We start from the raw sequence: 19,135 nt of genomic DNA, 5'->3' as shown, positions 1-19,135 counted from the left end.
CACACACACACACACACACACACACGACACATGATCTCCCTCAGGCTTACATCTGGCGGAGATAATGACCAGATAATCAACAGTGCAATGATGATTTCTTGTTAAAAATCTTGCGATGATCTTGGTATTCTGTGCACAATCTGTGCACAATATCTCGGGGAGCTTCTGGATCAACTTAATTTAGTTTCAAAGCAGCTGCAATTAATGTTAATGTTTATGGTCACAATGGAACACCGCAAAACACCGTAAAAGTCGGGCTACAAGCCGCTTCTACCTCCAGTAGGTGTCCCCGCTGTAGCTGGCTGCTACTGCTGCTGCTACTGCTACTGCTGCTGCTACTGCTACTGCTACTGCTGCTGCTACTGCTACTGCTGCTGCTACTGCTGCTGCTACTGCTGCTGCTGCTACTGCTGCTGCTACTGCCCGCGTCCCCTCTGCCCAAGTCAGGTGTCGAGCCGGCGCTGGTCCCGCTACCTTCGTTGGTTGTCAGAGAGCTAGCAGGAGCGCTAGCAGAAGCGCTAGCAAGAGCGCTAATAAGAGCGCTAGCAAGAGCGCTAGCTGGCTACAGCGGGGAGACTGACCGAAGGTAGTAGCGGCTTGTAACCCGACTTTTACGGTACTTGTCTGTGAAAGGGGTCGAAATGACCTGACTCAGCATCTTAGCATCTTTCAGCTCATTGAACATCAGTATGAAAGCTCTAAATCTCCACTGTACCGTCTACCTGCCCAGCACCAAACAGCAGACAGACACATTTGGCAACAAGCAGGCAGACATAGTGGAGCATTTAGCAGCTAATGAGACACGTATTTCCCTCAGGAGCTGCTGGAGAAAAGAGTGAATATTGGGCTTCATTAGGTGGGCAGAAAAATCTCCAAATGACTGCTAATGTTGCTCCATATGTGCTGGATATGTACATTGGCAACTCAAAAAACAAATTCAGCACATACTGCACGTTTCAGCATTTTTCGAATGATGATATTAACAATTAAATGTCCATTCATTTTTGCATAATTAACACGAATGAAGAAAACATATACGTTCCTACTTGTACATTTTTACCTAAAGCCTTAATTTAAAAAAAGTTCTGTCCAGTAACATCTAATCGATGCCGAGGTGAGAGATGCCAGGTATGCTGATATTCAGAAGGGGTTCAAAAAAATTAACCACAAATCGAGTTTCTACACCCTTAAATGAGGTGCAAACTGTGTGGTGTCACACAGTTTGCACCTCATTTAAAGGTGTAGAAACCTCGCTCTTCATTGATGAAGCAGAAATCCATTCGGCCCTGGTCCATAATTATCAGCTGAGAACAAGTAAGCCTGCACGGCACTAATTAATGGCCTTTACGTTATTGACAGCCCATCGGCATTTTCCTTGACTGTGTATTGGTGAAATAACTTTTAAAATAGCTGTTTCTGGAAATAGCTTTTTCTTTCGATCGCTTGTCAGAGTAATCTCGCTAAACGTCTTTTAGGAAGGTAATATGTTTTGTTTATAGGAGAGTTGACGACATCACTGTGGAGATCATGCATGAGTGACCCGTGTATTTCAGTCATAACTCCCCATAAGTCCAGTCTGAATACAGACACACCAAACAGAGAGACCTCCATCAAGTCAACCTCCAAATTGGTTACTGGGTTTCGTAACTGACACGAGTAACATGTGTTGCTTATGTGTTACATGTGTTCCTCATGTAATGCATTTAAAATTGTGATCCCTCAGCAATTGCAGTATTTGAACAATTTAAGTAATTCGTTACCCAACGCTGGTGATTATTAACAAAAGAGATGATGGTAAAAATGATGTATATGAGACACAGTTGTAATAAAGTGAAATGATCCTTTAAAGCTGCCTTTGCAACTTTACAAGTTGCAAGGGCAGCACGAAGCAACCCTTTGAAACGCTCCATAATCCTGTTAGTGAACATAAAAAACTCCACACAGCACATTTTATTCTACCAACCAGGCTTTTATACCAAGATATATATTTTTATAGCTTGATAAGGCGTCTTTCTTTGCTAAAATATCACTCTAAAGTAGCCTTTTTGTTTCCGTGAGGACTAATGTGGAAAGAGCCGCGACACAACCTTGTGTCAATCATAAAAGAACCCGTACTGTGTGCCTTGTGTGGGTTCGGCTCCCTGAGGGTTAATGCAGATTTCACTCATTAATTCACCCATCAAGACAAACCACACATGTTTGATCCCCACAAACCGATCCTCTGGGTTTGGTTTGCCTGCTTTGCAGCTTGCGTGCGGCTTTTCAGCTCAACATCTCGTAGTAAAGTCCTCCAGTCATGTTTATCACTTTAGCAGCTCGCTCATAGCCGGAGATCACTGGCACGGACAGAAGGACATCACAAAACAGTCTTCAGAGGGGAAGCTTCAAAGACGGCTCCCAGCGTGCATTTAAAAAGGAGAAAATTAGTAAAACATCCTTTCAAATGAAATAGGGAATTATGATTTGCCATGAAGGTTGCAGAAGTATGAGTCACCTTTGTTAATACTCATCTCTCCCTTGTGGTGTTTTATCGCTGAAATTGCTCCCAGACAGCGTTGTGTAAAAAACAGAAGACTGGAGAGCGGTGCTAAACAATGACGATCTGATAAAGTGTTGATTAGTAGTTTTCAGGCGATAGGTAGGCCTCCAAGTCCCTTTTGTGCAAGTATGTGAAACATGTGATGAATACAGCATTATAGCTAAGGAGTCTGTCGGCAGCACCACTATAATTTTAAATCATTTGTATTTTCCTCCATCATCATCTTCATCAAGACTAGAACTTTTTTTAATCTGCAAACCCAAACTAGATGTATCATGTCAATCTCCTTGATGGAGGATGAAAGATTAAACTACCGTACAAGTCGGGTTACATGCCGCTACTACCTTCAGTCAGTCACTGTAGCCAGCTAGCGCTCCTGCTAGCGCTCCGCTAGCTCCCTGACAACCACCGAAGGTAGCGGGACCAGCCCCGGCTCGACACCCGAATCGGGCAAAGGGGACGCGGGCAGTAGCAGCAGCAACGGGCAGTAGCAGCAGCAGCGGGAGCTAGCAGCAGCAGCGGGGAGCTAGCAGCAACAGCGGGGAGCTAGCAGCAGCGCTAGCTTGCTACAGCGGGGACACCCACCAGAGGTAGAAGCGGCTTGTAACCCAACTTTTACGGTAGAATTTTGTCTGGTGATCCTGAACTAATCTCTCCTGATCCTGTGGAAAGTGGAATTTGCCGCAGCTGTCAGTAATATTACGCCACATATATATATTTCAAGACAGTTGGTAATTTTCTTTGGGGACGTAGCGACTTGTTAATGTATCAGCAGAGAGAACAACGAAACACACACACAAAACAGCAATTATTAATAATTCAGCAAAACTTGAAGCTGCACATGATCACTGAAACTTGTGGCAAGGGGAAATCTTGGATGTAGTTTTTTGTTATTGTGACTGGATGTTGTTTCATCCTTCGATAAAACTGCAATCCAAAATCATGAAGTATTGGCAGTTCAGGCTGCAGTGAGGATGTAGCCTGCATTGCTCTGCTGGTAATAATTCTGAGCGTTCATAATGTTAGGGTCATATTGGTGAGATCAAGATCAGGCTGACCTTGATTAGATGCTTTTAGCTAAGAACAATATTGTATTGGGTGTATTAAATGTCATCAACGGCAGAGATATTGAGCACACAAATATGTTATATTATACTCGAGTAATGAAATCAAACATTGTGCAAGACCAACCCCATTTCTTAATCACAGAGTATATATTTCCAGTCATAGTGTCTCTTCATCAAACATGTAGACATAATAATATTAAACATAGTTCCCGTTTAAAACAGCCACCTGAAGGAACCCGTACCACCAGCTCTTCGGCTGTCTAGCGGTTTAGTTTAGTTTGTCCTGATGTTATTACAGACGTGTGAACTAACCACAGGCACTTGTTTTGTTCATGGACTCACGGCGGTGATCCACTGCAGAATGAATACAGAGGAAACACAGCTTTTGGCATTCTTTGAAAAATGTTTTGGGCCTTCATGGTCGGGGTTTCCTGTCACATTTTAGAGGAGAAAAGCAGATATGGTCTTGCTTCTGCTGTTTTTACTTAAGTACACATGCAAAATATTTACCTGAACGTACAGTTCCCTCAAAATATAGTGTAGCAGACGTACCCAATCTCCACCTGACGCTGTAAGCCTCTGCCGTGTAGGCAGGGGATGTTAGACTTCCTTCTCCGTGCGCTGTTCATTGTTTACATCCGGATTAGTTGAGATGTGAGATTGCAGTTGGAGGAGACGACGTAGAGTACCTGATTTATTTTTTATACAAGTTGCTGGTTTACAAGCTATTTCTCAACCATAATAATCTCATCCTGTTGCCTGCAGACTCTAAATATGAATGCATAATTCTGAATACCTTTTCCTTAATTTGAGAACCAACAAGAGTCTACAGCCATGTGACCGGCTCTGAGAGGAAAATGTGCTCAAAGGCTCAGCGAGGTTTCGATCTAATTGCCAATATGAGCACGATAGCAGCAAACCCTCAAAGGCAAATCCTACCATGCTGACATTTAGCAGGTGTAATGTTTACTGTGTTCACCATCTTGTTTTTTGTGCAAATTAGCATGCTAGCATAGCACTAAACAAGAACTACAGCTGGTTGGAAGGTCAAAGGTTTGCAGGCATAAACCAAATTCATTTTGCGTGTTCTTACAAAATGTTCATGACAATCCATCTAATGCGTGTTGAAGCATTTCCAATAACCTTAAACATGTGCCAGCGTGACTTTTGTCAACAGAAAGCTAGCTAGCAGAACTCTGTAGTAGTAAAAATAGTTCAGACTGAAACATAAGAGAAGTTATGACATTTTTAGTGTTTTGCTTGGTCTAGTTTTTTAACACTCAATGGCTAAATACCACTAGTGTGACTAAAAAGAGCAGGTATTCAATCTTAAATGGACTTAAAAAATGACCGATGAGATCCCCAGTGTATCAGTTTTACCCAGGATGCAACGGATGCCCATTACTTGTAGTTTTTGCGTATACACACCGCTCTCTGTGGCTGTTTTCGACTGATTCTCTCTGTGCCTTCGCAGCTCCTTCTTTTCTCTCTTCTCATTACCATACATGGCCATGCCATCTCTTACCTTGTGCATACTGTGTGTCCCACATCTCACTGATGTGTGTCTGTTGGCTTCTGTTCTTTATAGCCGTAGGGGGTTGTTTGTTGCGCTTCCCCGCTGAATCTTGCGCTTCTGCTCGGATTCATCCGGGAGCACAATCAGGAGAAGAGCCCGCTTTACAATACGAGAATATACCCCATTCTTGGAATAAATGGATCTGCATCCTCAGATTCAAGTGTCATCGACAGAATTACAGTCAGGATCGACTTAGTCATGAGATGGATTACATATACCTAGCATGCATTGGCTGTACCTCAAGATTTAAGGAATATCAAATTCTCTGAAGAGCGACAGGACCCATCTTCCACAGGCAATACTGAGGATTACCAGCTTCTCTGTACCGGCTGCTCAGCTTCTAGCTCAGACTCCCTTTTGTGTACCCTCTACCTTGTCTCTCCAAGAAAAATGTGAGCTCTCCAGAGCAAACAGACAACTGAGGGACGACATATTTGAGGCTGCGCTGTCCTTATTCTAGGTTGACTCTGCGAGGGTACACACACATTTCTTAGTCCAGCTGGTTCAAGATGACCCCACACGTACAGAATTCTTTCCTGTTTATTTACCTGTTTAATTGCTGGTGCAGGCCGATGCACTCTTTCTTATGCAGTGACCTTGAAACGTCTCTGACTTCAATCCCCTATACAGAGAATGTGTAAATAATAAGAATGCAGACAATGTGAGCTTTTGATGTAGCCGTTTGGCGGTCGCTTCTAAAATCCTCTTTGCATTCTGTCTTAATATGCATTTGAGGTCTGTGTTTGTCTTGCATAGCTAAACTGACTTGTTTGTCAGGCATATGCATGTGTTTTGAACCCTGGAAGGGGCTGTGCAGAATATTGCTATGTTTATTAGTAACCAGGGACAGACAATCCAAAATTGAACGAATAAAGGGAAAAGCCGAGGTGGCGTTTGAGATGAAATGGAGACATTTACCTGACAAATGTCCTCTTACAGTTGTTGTGGTCCCTGTAGCCTGGATAGTGAATTAGCATTGCAAAAAGTACAAACAAGTCAGCACCAAACTAGCAACGAGTGAACATTTTGGAGCATAAAGCAGGCGAAGAGATCTTTCCCTTAGAGACTAAAACAGTTAAAATTAGATTAAATTGTGGACTTACGTTTAACAGGTGGACAGAATCATGACTCCAAATGAATGCTAACGTTGCTACACGGCTGCTGGATGTGCAAAGAGGCAACTGCGTGCTAAAATATTAGCCACAACAACTTTATAAGGTGATACTATGTGTGACATTATGGCGAGAAAAGTCTTTAATGTTTTTTTTCAAACACCAAGACACCCATGACATCTTGAGATCTGAACTACTTGTGGAAAAATAGTTTTGACTTCAGGAAGGAAGTTCAGTGTCTAAAGAAAGTCAGTGTGTCTTCCTGCTTCCAGCAGCTACTTGTGATTAGCAGCGCAGCATCTTCTGCTGCACCAAGTGCAGCCGGTGTGCCGTCCAAAACTACACAAGGAAAAATAAAAGGGGTTATATAAACCCCTTTCATTTATTTTTCTATTGATTAAGTCTGTTCCTCGTTGTTCAATATTTGGCACTCCTGGTGTGTGTTCCAAATACACTGAAAACATTAAAGAAAATCATCCCTGAGCCAGAGGAGTTTTGTCTGAAACACCATACCACTGCCTTTAAATCAGTGGTTCTCAAACTTTTTTCGTCACACCCCACTTTGGAGGAAGAAAAATGTTCATGCCCCACCTCCCCAACAAAATTGTAACAAAATGTTCCATGCTGAATTTGTATTGAAATAACTTTTTGTGACTCCTCCGTTATTTTTCAAATGATAGAATAAAGACAATTGCAATCACTTTCAAGTAAACCAGATTGCTCCATCAGACACAAACTAATACAATGTGCAATCACTTTGTTAGAACAATGCAAATAAAGTTCAATCTCTGCAAAAAATAACTAATATTTGACAAAAAAATAACTTATTGTGGCTCCAAATAACCTGTTTTGCACTGGATATCTTTTCAAGATAATAACAATAACGTGCAACCTGTGCAAAACAGAATGAGTGCAGATGTGTGAGCCATCACGTTGTATCAGTATTAGTGGCTGCAGTGAGCTGCTTTCCTCTACAAATATTTTAAAAACGGGGTTGTAGATTTGACGGAGATCTCACGGAGGCTTTTAGAAAAACGGCAAAAATCGTCGATTACGAACTAAACATTTCCACGAAAGTACAGGCATTTTGCCATGTATTTATTAATGACGTTTTATGTCCGTGTACGTTGTACTTTTGTACTATGTAAAGTTATCTAGTTCATGGGGAGAGTGGTCGTCCTGAAATCACAAGATTGCCGGTTCATCCCTGTTCTCCATAGTTTCATGTTGAAGTGTCCTTGAGCAAGACACTGAAGCCCTGCTTCACAGCAGCACACTGCGCCTTAATTACTAAGGATGGGAAAATGCAGAGAGTAGTTTCCTCGCTGTGGGATTAATAAAGGATTATATAAATTAAAAAAGTCTTAAAAAAATAAATATGTTTTTTAATATATATATTTTTTAAGCGGCATCACCCCCGCGACCCACAGTTTGAGCACCACTGCTTTAAATGAAGAACAACTTTGAGTCATGTTTGTCTTAAATATGTTGGTCCTTGAGAGCAAAACAAACCCCATACACTCATTTATGAAACTATGTTGGATGATGATTTTAATGCATTTCCTATGTTTCTCCGTGTGACCCTGCGTATCAGGATACGAGTGTCAGACAAAAAACACTTAAAATGTAAATGTGATCTTTCTAAGCTGCTGGCAGGCATCTCTGATATCGGTGGAATTTAATGTTTGACATTTTTCCCCCTTAACAATAGAATTAAGTCGTCGAGCAGCTGGAGGTCCATAACCATTGTGGTGCCATAACAAAGTGGAATTGTGGGCAGACTCCCGATAGCCAAAGGTTCCCTGCCTGTAGTACGGTAACCATGGTGCTCCCACTTCCCAGACACATTAAGCTCTCGTCGGTGACGTAGTGGAGACACAGGCGGAGAGCTGAACAAGGTGTTCTCGCCTTTGTGCTCCCTGCTCTTTTTTGACCTTCATTAAAATGCCGTGGCCCGCGAGCAATTAATGCCACCGGGGCACCTGAAGTAATACGAGGCCGATTAACCCGCGGATCAAACAAGTGGAAAGCGTTGGTTTAAGCAACTGCTCGACACTTGTAAAGGAACTACCCGGGCTACGTGTGCGTACTAATGAGTGACTACCTGGATGCTGTGATGAATAATGAATGATATAGATTATGCAACCGGCAACCTGTGAGAAGGAGGTAGCCGGTCCTCCCCTGTATTCTCTGACAAATTGATCATTTTAGAAGAGCAAATGTCGAACATGTTTCTACTTTTAAACTTTATTTTATACTGTATTCCACGTGAGTTATTCCTACCCTCAAACCAATGAAAAATAGACTTATTTCAGGTTTGATGTAGTCATATTTATTTCAAAAAAGGTTTCATTGAAATTGTATTCAAAGAGTTTGTTTTGAGAGGCACTTCAGCCAAAACTCTTGTGCTTAGTTATTCTTTAATTGTAGATTTATTCTGTCCTATTTTATAAGAAAATATAGATATTTTTCTTTTATTATGAATAGATCAAACGTGTAACTTGAGGTCACTGGTAGTGACGAACCTACACACAATAATCCCCAACTGCAGATCCTCTCAGCTCTCAAGTGTCTTTCAGCTCATTGATTTGGTTTTATGGCGACAACTTTACTGTTTTGGTTCATCGACATTGTTTCCAGCCACAGCAGGAAGCTGTTTTCAGGAAAAGGCTCAGACAGATCGATTGTAAGCCACCTGCTCAGCACTGGAAGGCTGACAGGTAACGTTAGCAAATAGCTGGTAGCATTGAGCTGCTGTGGAGCAGAAATATTTCTGCCATGGTGAGGTGAGCAGAGCTTAATTAAGGCGCTTGAATATTCAACCTACATTTACCAGATGAACCAAACATAGGACTCAAAATTAATGTTGCTTTGTGTCAGCTAGATATGTAAGTAAGCAACATTTGACCTATCAATTTCTTGATTATAATGTCAATATTATATTTGCATCAATCTGCTTTTCATTAGTCGTAGTATAGGCTCCTACATAAAAGGAATAGTTTTAGTGTTTTTAAGTGGAGTTGCATGAGGTACTTATCCATAATCCATAATTAGTGTATTACCTACAGTGAATGAAGGTCATCACAGCAGCAGCGAAACATATTTTAGCGGCATAAAAGAAAGGCTTTAGTTCTATTCTCTATCCATTCTGACAGCAATTAATGAATCAAGAGATCTAACAAAAATACAATGTTAAAATCTGGTATCTGCCTCAGGACTCTAATAATCCTGTTCGGCTGTTAGGCTGTCTGCCTGTCTACCCTCCTTCCTTCCTTCCTTCCTTCCTTCCCTCCTTCCTGCCTGCCTGTATTCTACCCATGCACTCATTGACAGCTGTGAGTACAAACAACAGCCATGTTCGTTGTTTACTTTCATTATGATAACTTTGGGGGAGTGGCTTAGGAGGGAGGCCTAAAAGTGTTGCTGACTTTCTTGCTACATTGAGCAGCTTTTGGATTGAATGCTGCTCGTTACTTATATTGGAAAAGGGTTGGCAAACACAGATTTTTCGGATATGGTGTACTCTTGCTAGTTTCTCAAGATGTCTGACCCTGCCTTTAAACTGATATATGTACATTTAGTAGGTTGGCCTTTCTTTGGTGGCTAAAATACAGTTTTGCTGCCGTCCTCTTCCTCAGCAGTAAGTTGCTTTACCCCTGTGTTATTAGTTCTGTCTCTTTCTCTAAACTGGTTTTACGCCATCTACTGTAGCTAATACACCAACTACGGATAAGTACCTCATACAACCCATCTCAGATACTCCAAACTACCCCATGAACATATTATTTTCAACCAACATTAGACACATTTTGCTTATTAAACATGATATTTCTGTATTTCAGGTTTTGTCTGTGCCTTCCTCACTGATTTGAAATGGGTGTTGTCCCGTTGGATGTGATGTCACAGATTGCAGTGCACCAATCAGGATTAAGCGACATCAATATACATCTTTTTTATTCATTTTTTCCTCTTCCACATAACAACCGATGATGCTTTGACTTTGATTATCTCTTATTTGGGCATGAATATTTATTTTTGCGGAGCAATAAATAATGTATTTCAGTTATAATTATATTATATGTTAAGTCATGCTGGAATTTAGCAACTGAACTCACGGTGTAGGCTGTTGGTTCATTTATTAAGCCATTACATGAGTGTGAGATTTTTTTTTTACAGGATAAATTAAGTATTTGCGATTTAATAATAGAATAATTGGATTCCGGGTTGGCAGCTGTGTCAATTTAGAGTTTGAGCAACAATGACTCACTCACTCAGACCTGTAGAGCTCACATTGTGGGTGTGGGCAGACATTCAAAATAAGTCATAGTAAAGTGGATTGGAGCCAAATAAAGGTTGGGTCATGCAGTTTATGATGAGAGCCGCCTCGGTATGTTCATAAATGTGTCAAACGTTCGAGGCACTTTGGTTGTGACGCCGTAGAGTCAATTATAGATTGTTTGTGTGGTTTGACGTAGTGACACACATTGTTTCTGTCTCATATTGTGCTCTGTGATTGGCAACGCTTTTCTTCAGTATGATCCTAATTATTTTAAGATACATTTTAGCCACGCTTCAGGCATTCCCATCCCAGAGGATGTATGACGAAGAATCCCCTTAGCGCTAGATTTTTTTTATTTTTAATTACCTATTAAGAATTAACTATTGGATGGAATTGCTATTACATGGTGCAGCCATATACATCTACTTGATGTATTCATTTGGGAGAAGCCTTTCTCTGACACATAATGAGGAACAATCCAAGCCACAGTAGCTCACAGAGAAAGAAGCCTTTGAGAATAAGTGCCTCAACACTCAATTCCTCGGTGGAACTGAGCCGAGCAAATTACTTTTTTTTGTGGGGGAAAAAGAGCTAAAGATGAAGAGATAGAGAGGGCGAGAGAGAAAGAGCACACTCTTGGATGAGGTTGGTCTTTGAGAAATCTTTTGAAGACAGAAAGGGATTCTGCTGACCAAATGGAGGCGGGCATAGAGGTGGAAGGTGAGCATCAGTGACTTGAACTCGCAACTGCAGAGCGATGAGCAGTGGAGTGACACCGTTTTTTGCTGGTTGAAGACCAGACGTGCTGCTGCATTTCAGATCAGTTTTACGGGGTAAAACTGATCCTCTGACTTTCCCTCTAGCGCCACCATGAGGTTGACATTTGTGGTTTTTGAATGAAATTTGCTTGACTATGGGATTGATTGCCTTGGCATTAATCAGCTAATTAGTCGTGATGTTACAACTTTAGTTCGTCCAGTACTTTTGTTTATGTCCATCAACCTCAGCTGTACTTGTTTAGGCTAGTTAGCACATGTTGCTATGTTGACATGCTAAAGAATTGTGCACTACAGTTTTTACCTCTTCCTACTCCCAATGAATCCAAAAATATTTTCACGAGGGACCTTTGTGTAGTCGTGTTGTGACACTTTCCTGAACAATACCTAAATAGAGACTAGGTTCATACTTGCATTTTCCGTTTCTACTACAACATGTTTACACGTTTTAATGTTAAAAAAACTCACATTATAACACCAATCCTACTGTATATCTGAATATACCTGTATTCACCATCTGTGATCTGTGTTATCCGTAGATTGAGCATATTTATACTTTTACCTGCATATTTGTACTCATACCTGCTTTATAATAAAAAGAGACATCTCAAAATAGGACTTTTAAACTTACTCTGAGGGATACAGAGAATCTGACTTTCACTATTTCTTTTGCTGTTTATTTTTTAGCAGACGGCCAGCAGATTTATTATTATCCCACTTTTTAATGCCAGGCTTATGGAGGCCTGCTATAAAGGATTTTTAGTCGCAGTTGTTTTTACAAAATCTGTTAGTTTATTAAAGCAATCAATTGTCACATTGTTTATTATAACCCCACCTACTTAAATATTAAGATGCACTATATGGTTGCCAAGAAAGTTTTCTGTAGAAAGGAAAATCTTTCTCGGAGACGCTTTGAGCAACGATTACTTGTGAGCTCTCCCAAATCAGATTTACATCTTAACAAACTCACAGCATCTCAATTAGAAGATTGTGGAGTGCTTATTTGTGCTTCTGCTTGATAAGACTGGTGTGCTTTTTTTTTTCTCAAACAAATCCTGTCTTAGAATATGGATCGAAAACACGTCAAATGTTCTTCTCCTCCAGTTGGATGTCACGGAGCACGACCCTCCAGTTTCTCGACATTATGTAACATTTGAGTGACCGGGCCCTTTTTCACCTGCTTTTATCGTTCATTAAAGACTGTGATTCTCTTTCCGCTGCACTACACACTGGGATGAACACATCGCGCTCACCTGTGCACACATGAGCACAAAAGCACCTGTGCATGGCACGGCTCTGTGTGGCGGAGCAAATATGTCTGTTCCCAAGACAACAGGAGATAATAGAGTCATTATAACAGGACAAACAGATTACACAGCGCAGCGCTGCCGCAGCAAACCAAACATCCCATCGACGACACCAAAGAAATACTTTAAATCGAGACTGAATCGAAAAAAAATGTGGTTTATAATCCAAGACATCTTTTTCCTCTTTTACTTTTTAGGTCTAAGCAATATATATATATATATATATATATATATATATATATATTTTTTTTTTTTTTTTTTGTCTGTGTGAGTTCCCAGAAAGAAAAGGAAAATGAACAACTTTCACGAACATATCTCCTCATTGTCTTTAATCCATCCTTGATGGACATTATTTGATATAGAAATACAAGTTAATATCTCACTGAGCCCTGTAAACCCCTGTTAATCATCCCGTACATATTGCCTTGGGCACGAATGAACGCTGAAACACGAGAGCTCAAGCTGATTTGACATCTCTGTGGGCGTGATTTCATTGCTCGTTATCCTTTTAATACGCTGCTCTCGTGGCCTCCCGTGTTAGCGTTTGATCGCTTGAAGATCCAGACTTCAACATGGACGCTCAGGCGCTCTTCTGTCCAGGTTTAGACTTAAAAAGAGGACGGCTAATCTAATGGAAAATACATACGAGCGACTGACCCTTCAGTTGGCAGCTGTTGAATCGATACCTAATACACTCCAGTCTGATTGCAGCAGGGAGAGGCTGTTGAGTGCGATGCTCACATACCAACACCGCACAGACAGACATAACCTTTAGTTGGTATAATGTCTCAAATGTCGCATGTTACATGTTAAAAAGATGATTTACGGACGAGATTCGTGGTCATCTGTCGTCGCGCAAATCAAACGAAAGTTGTCATTTCTCCACAGCTGCCACTGTAAGTCGTTATGTCCTAATCACTCCGCGAGAACAAATTTAAGCAATCAGAATCAATATCAATTAATTTGCTAATTTTGAGAAAGGAGGGAAGAAGACAGATGGCTGGCCACGAATACAAATCGGTCCTGAGATGTAATTAGAATTGACGAACACTTTTGGGATGCCACAATTATGTTTCGCTGCATTTAGCACATGATGTTTACTTTGACCCAAATTGATTTTTTCCCCAAGCAGTATGCAGAGGTTCTGAAATGCTTCTTCCTCCGGCATGAAATAGAACAAAGTCTGTAGGGACAATGGAGAGGGTATCACGATAACGCCACTAGTTAGAGATTTGCATCATATTTGGCTCATCTTTCCAAGTTCCACAACGTGCGTTAACATTCATACTCTTTCTCCGCTGTGCGAGAGAGCAGTGAAACGTTTTTGATGTTTTTTTTAATAAGGTTGTTCCTATTGTTGAGGACTATGTGTGCATGTGGAAATAAAGTGCACAATGCTGCTCCTTGTCAAAGGAATTTTATCAGCTCATCTGTAGTCGGCACACACCGGTGACAGTGAGCTGCTGCTGACCTGCAGATGCTCTTTCAGCTTCCTGCACAGGCCTCAAACTTCAAGGTCCCGACCAGCTATCCTGCATGTTTTACTGCATTTAAATATATACCCAAACCATACTTACTATTGTTTTTATTCTCCGCTCACAGGGAGAGACTGAAACTCACTTGACATACTGTACATATTCCACCACACTGGTTTGTTTTTGTGTTTTTCTTTTTTTTCTTTCGCTTTTTCTGGAGATTTCAACCCCGTCTCACGGATCAGCAAATGGAGTTTGTTCTGTTGCCAAAAAGTGACCCAACTTCAGTTGCGTGATGGGCGATAAAACAATCTCGAAGATGTTCACAATAAGATCTGTCACGATAATAATAATTCACGAGATTTATTTTTGAGGGAGATGTTTTTTAATCTCTTAAAAAAAAGTACCAATACATCATCGTCTCGCCATCGCCTACTGCGTCGCTACTGTTCCTCGTGTAAAACATTAGATATCTTATTTCGAGCATCACATCCTCTGCAAAATAACTTAGTTCACTATCAGTGTTTGATAAATTCGTTCCAGTAACATTGCGAAAGTCTAGAAGAGCACCACAATTGAATTATTTCATCCCGATTCAAGTTAGCATTCAGAGCTAACTGGAAATGAGCTAACGCTCTCTACCGAGTCCAGAGGGAGGTATCTGTCTCTTAAGCTGCTGAATGCTGCACTATGTTCAGCAGCGAGTCACTAACGCGGCAGCCGTGCTGAACAGGAAGCATACAGAAGGTTTATCAGAGCTTGTTTGCTGAAAACAGCTGACTTGGAAAAGAGGCTGGCAAGAGAAAAGCAAAGCAAAAAGCAAAGAAAATAAACTGATAACATTCATGATCAAACAAATACATGTCAAATGTTTAAATCTACCTTTCAAATCTTGATACGGAATTTCTTCTTTCATTATTGGTATCGAGCGTATCTTTAAATTGCACTGATAAAACCTCAGGCTGATAACACACAGACGTATACGCAGCCTTGTTGCTCGGACAAATACGATTGCTAGAGTCCTCTTTCTAAAGTGCATAACTAAACACATGCTCGAGTGGGTGGGGAGCCATATGGGAAAACACAGAATCAATATTTGAGAGTGCAAAAACTCAGAACTTGCTCAGGACGTATCTAGAATAAATAAATACATACAAAAAATGCCACACACCAACAATATAATGTTTCCATTCGGAAGGCAGTTGTTGAAGTCACACACGCTCCAACTGATGGTGGGTGTTTCTTGGCCATGATTTTGATGTTTAATACTCACAGTTATGGGCTGTGGTAGAGGAGCAGTTGGCTTCATTCATACGGTAATCTCCCGCAAAGCACATCAAATCGTTTGTATTGCATTTCAAAATGAAATCTAAAGTATGAATCCTATAGTTAGCCCCACAGGTTTGTTCTCAAAACGTCTGTTTGTCCGTGAGTCAGCAGTTTGTGGTCTAAAGATAAAGTTTAATTAAGCTAAAAGCTTCATTGGCTCGGCCGTGACTCCTCTCCGATCCCTCCTCCAAACTCTTCTACCTCACCGGAAACTTCTGACTAATTGGACGCTCCCGCCCGCCATACTCTTTGAGCCCAAAATTAGATTAATGAGCGGACACATTTCTGTGGCATGCACCCATCCAATACCCCTTTTTTGGCAGCGCTCGAAGACTCTTTGGAAGATTTCTTGCTTGGTCATGTTTGTACACAAAAGCTGATCCGGGGCTTTTGGAGTAGCGGGTAGATATCTTCCTGCTTCACTAACCTCTGCTGTCTGTCTGCTCTCTTCCCAGGCTACGGGCATGCAGCGCCGGGGACCGATGCAGGGAAGGCCTTTTGCATGTTTTATGCCGTCCTGGGAATCCCTTTGACTCTTGTCATGTTCCAAAGTCTGGGCGAGAGGATGAACACTTTTGTCAAGTACCTCCTGAAGCGCATCAAGAAGTGCTGCGGCATGAGCATCACCGACGTCTCCATGGAGAACATGGTGACGGTGGGGTTCTTCTCCTGCATCGGCACGCTGTGCATCGGAGCCGCCGCCTTTTCCCATTACGAGGACTGGAGCTTCTTCCAGTCTTACTATTACTGCTTCATCACATTAACAACTATAGGCTTTGGGGACTTTGTGGCCCTTCAAAAGAACAGGGCCCTCCAGAAGAAGCCCCTGTACGTGGCCTTTAGCTTCATGTATATCCTGGTGGGCCTGACGGTCATCGGGGCCTTCCTCAACCTGGTGGTTCTCCGGTTCCTGACTATGAACAGCGAGGACGAGCGGCGGGACGCCGAGGAACGCGCCTCGCTCGCCGGCAACCGGAACAGCATGATCATCCACATCCAGGACGAGTCGCTGCAGCGGGGCCGGCGGCGGCGTGAGCCGTACCGACCGGAGGTGACCGATTTGCAGTCGGTCTGCTCCTGTATGCACTACCACTCGCATGACTTCGGCAGCTCCGGGGGAGGGATGGGAGGCCTCGGCTGTGCCTTCTCCCAACAGAACTCATTCAGCTCGCAGCTGAATCCCAATCAGTACTTTCACTCGGTTTCCTACAGGATCGAGGAGATCTCGCCCAGCACCTTGAAAAACAGCTTTTTCCCTTCGCCCATCAGCTCGGTGTCTCCGGGCCTCCACAGCTTCACAGACAATCACCAGCTCATGAGGAGAAGGAAATCCATTTAAACCCTAACACACACACACACACACACACACACACACACTGAGAGGACAAATGAGGTTTCATGTTTTATACACAAGGTCAAACATTTCCAATGCTGCTCCTTTCCAAATCTTATTTCAGCACTTTTTTTTCCTCCCCGTTTTGGTTGTGTGTAATATAAAAAGTATTCTTGGGGAACAGATGAAGAACACTGTGCAGAACAGCGTGGACACAATGGGATGCAGAGCATGAAGCATGGATGTCTATTTTCTCAAGAGATTGCTCCATATACAAACACAAATGACAAGACCTTCCTTATTTCAGATTTACAGTACAAAATTGATATATTAACTTTGGTTGCATACCAAATGATGCACACTTGGGGAAATGCTATTTTTCAAAAGGGAGTTAGCTTGTTTCACCTTATTAACTTGAAGTTATGTAATATCCCATTGCCTCACTGCAGACAGAGATTTTAAAAATGACTTAAAGCATCAGGTATTGTTTTCTATAAGCAATCATGTATTTAAATGGTTTCACCATGCATCAAGCCAAAATATTGTTGCCAATATTAGCATGTGCATTAGATGTCATTTACTGAGTGTGCCATGGTTTTGTGACATTCATTATTAGTCTGTTTAGAGAACAGCCAAATGAAGGTGTCCGTTTGTCTTGAATTCAGAGGATCATGCTGCTGTTATTAATATGTGCCCTCATCAGGAATCAGATCCGGCCACACAAGCTTTAATTTCACCGACGGCCTTTTTTTCGTAATTAGATGTCAAACTGACCTGAAGGAAAACCCCACCATCCTCACTTCACTTCACAGCACATTACATTCATATTGAATATCAGTTATCATAAGTGCACTCCTCTTTGCATTGATACTTTTGCAACAAAGCTTAGCACCCATAAGGGGTAACTCCATCGTAAAAGAGGCAGAGAGACCAGCTTCTTCATTTACAGTCAGTCTCTTAATAATAGACCAGAATGCAATGCAGAAAAAGATACACAACAAAAGGGTCATTCAGCGAGTTAGTATTCCACAAAGTTTGGGGACACGAGAGGTAGATTTAAAAAAACAGAAGCAGTGGATGCTGAAATATTTAGACTTTTAGTCGCTTATAATGATCGACCTTTAAAAACCTTGAAACCTACATTGAAACCCCACACCTCCAGTTTGCAACGGAGGTTTTTCATTTAAATATTTTAAGTTTCAAGCTCAGGATGAGATAAACCTGATGACATCAATAATGACATCATCATGGTTATTGATTCAAACCTTAAAAAAAGCTTCCTCCATAGCCACACACATAAATCAACTGAGTATAGGCCTCATCATACTCCTCCATGTGTAAAAATGGTGGAGCGCCCCTTTAAATCATATGATCAGTGACCCTCTCCACCAACTCGATGGCCAGGTAGCTCCACATATTCACTGTTGATTGGCTGCAACCATTTGTCAAGATCTTTTTGAGAAGCATTATGGGAAATGTAGTCGGAGCCGATGAGTCGGGTCGAGGAGAGCGAATGTGCAGGTTCTTGGAAAATTCTCAAACGACTCAAATTAATGAAGTGATGATTTAAGCCAGTGTAAGAAGATCAGCAGGTTTTAACCTGCAGTTACCAAAGTGCAATTAAGTGACTCCAGCTGAATTCATAAGCAGTGTAATTTGTAATCAAAGGACATGCATGATTGTGCTCCAAAGTCCTGAATAGTATACACAATGCATGCCCGTAGCAGCTGACCCTGGGTCTGCTGGTGAACCCTGCAGCACTAAGAAGCAGAACTGGTCACACAGTGATGGAAAAGCATGCATATCTAAACTGATGGCTCTGGAGGTTTTGATGCACTTTGGAGCCATTAGGGAAACACACAACATGAGAAACCCATCAGCACGGACACAAGCAGAAATAGAGAGTATAAGTTAATGTGAGGGGACAGCTCAAGATTACAGATCAGAAAAATACTTAATAACATCAGTATGATCCTCTCACTTTCTGTAAAATATCAGAAGAAGATAAAGGGATAAGGGAAGATTTCTTTATGTTTGAAAGGTCTGATAAATGCATGAACTTTGTATGATGAATTGGGAAATCATTTCACAATAACTTATATAGTATTTTAATGGCAAATAGTCTGAAGAATGATTTATAATACGAGCTGTTTCTTTTGCCAAAGTCCAGCAGTTCTTAAAGGGATACACTTTATTTACTGAATCATTTTTCATTCAAACAAACTGTACAATAATGTTTTGTTCTCAGGTTTGAATGAATCACCGTTTTTTGTTTTGTTGGTTTAGCCTATAACAAACACAATCCCGGAAGTGCAAGTGAAACGGCCAACAGTGTACATATC

At 41.5% G+C, this 19,135-nt stretch overlaps 1 protein-coding gene across 1 annotated transcript in view; it reads left to right on the top strand.

Annotated features, from left to right (window-relative positions):
* Positions 1-16,799, top strand: part of kcnk9 (potassium channel, subfamily K, member 9) — a gene marked incomplete at both ends in the record, with an annotated part of 37,870 nt that extends 21,071 nt beyond the window's left edge. Inside the window, one exon of the mRNA XM_079232137.1 lies at positions 15,916-16,799. Coding sequence (XP_079088263.1) covers positions 15,916-16,799 — 884 coding nt within the window. The remainder of the gene's footprint in view (positions 1-15,915) is intronic.
* Between the last annotated feature and the right edge of the window lie 2,336 nt (positions 16,800-19,135).

Source organism: Taurulus bubalis (genome assembly GCF_910589615.1).
Source record: "Taurulus bubalis genome assembly, chromosome: 16".
Classification (NCBI taxonomy): domain Eukaryota; kingdom Metazoa; phylum Chordata; class Actinopteri; order Perciformes; family Cottidae; genus Taurulus; species Taurulus bubalis.
The sequence above is the reverse complement of the archived record's forward strand: the minus strand, read 5'-3'. Positions and strand labels throughout refer to the sequence as shown.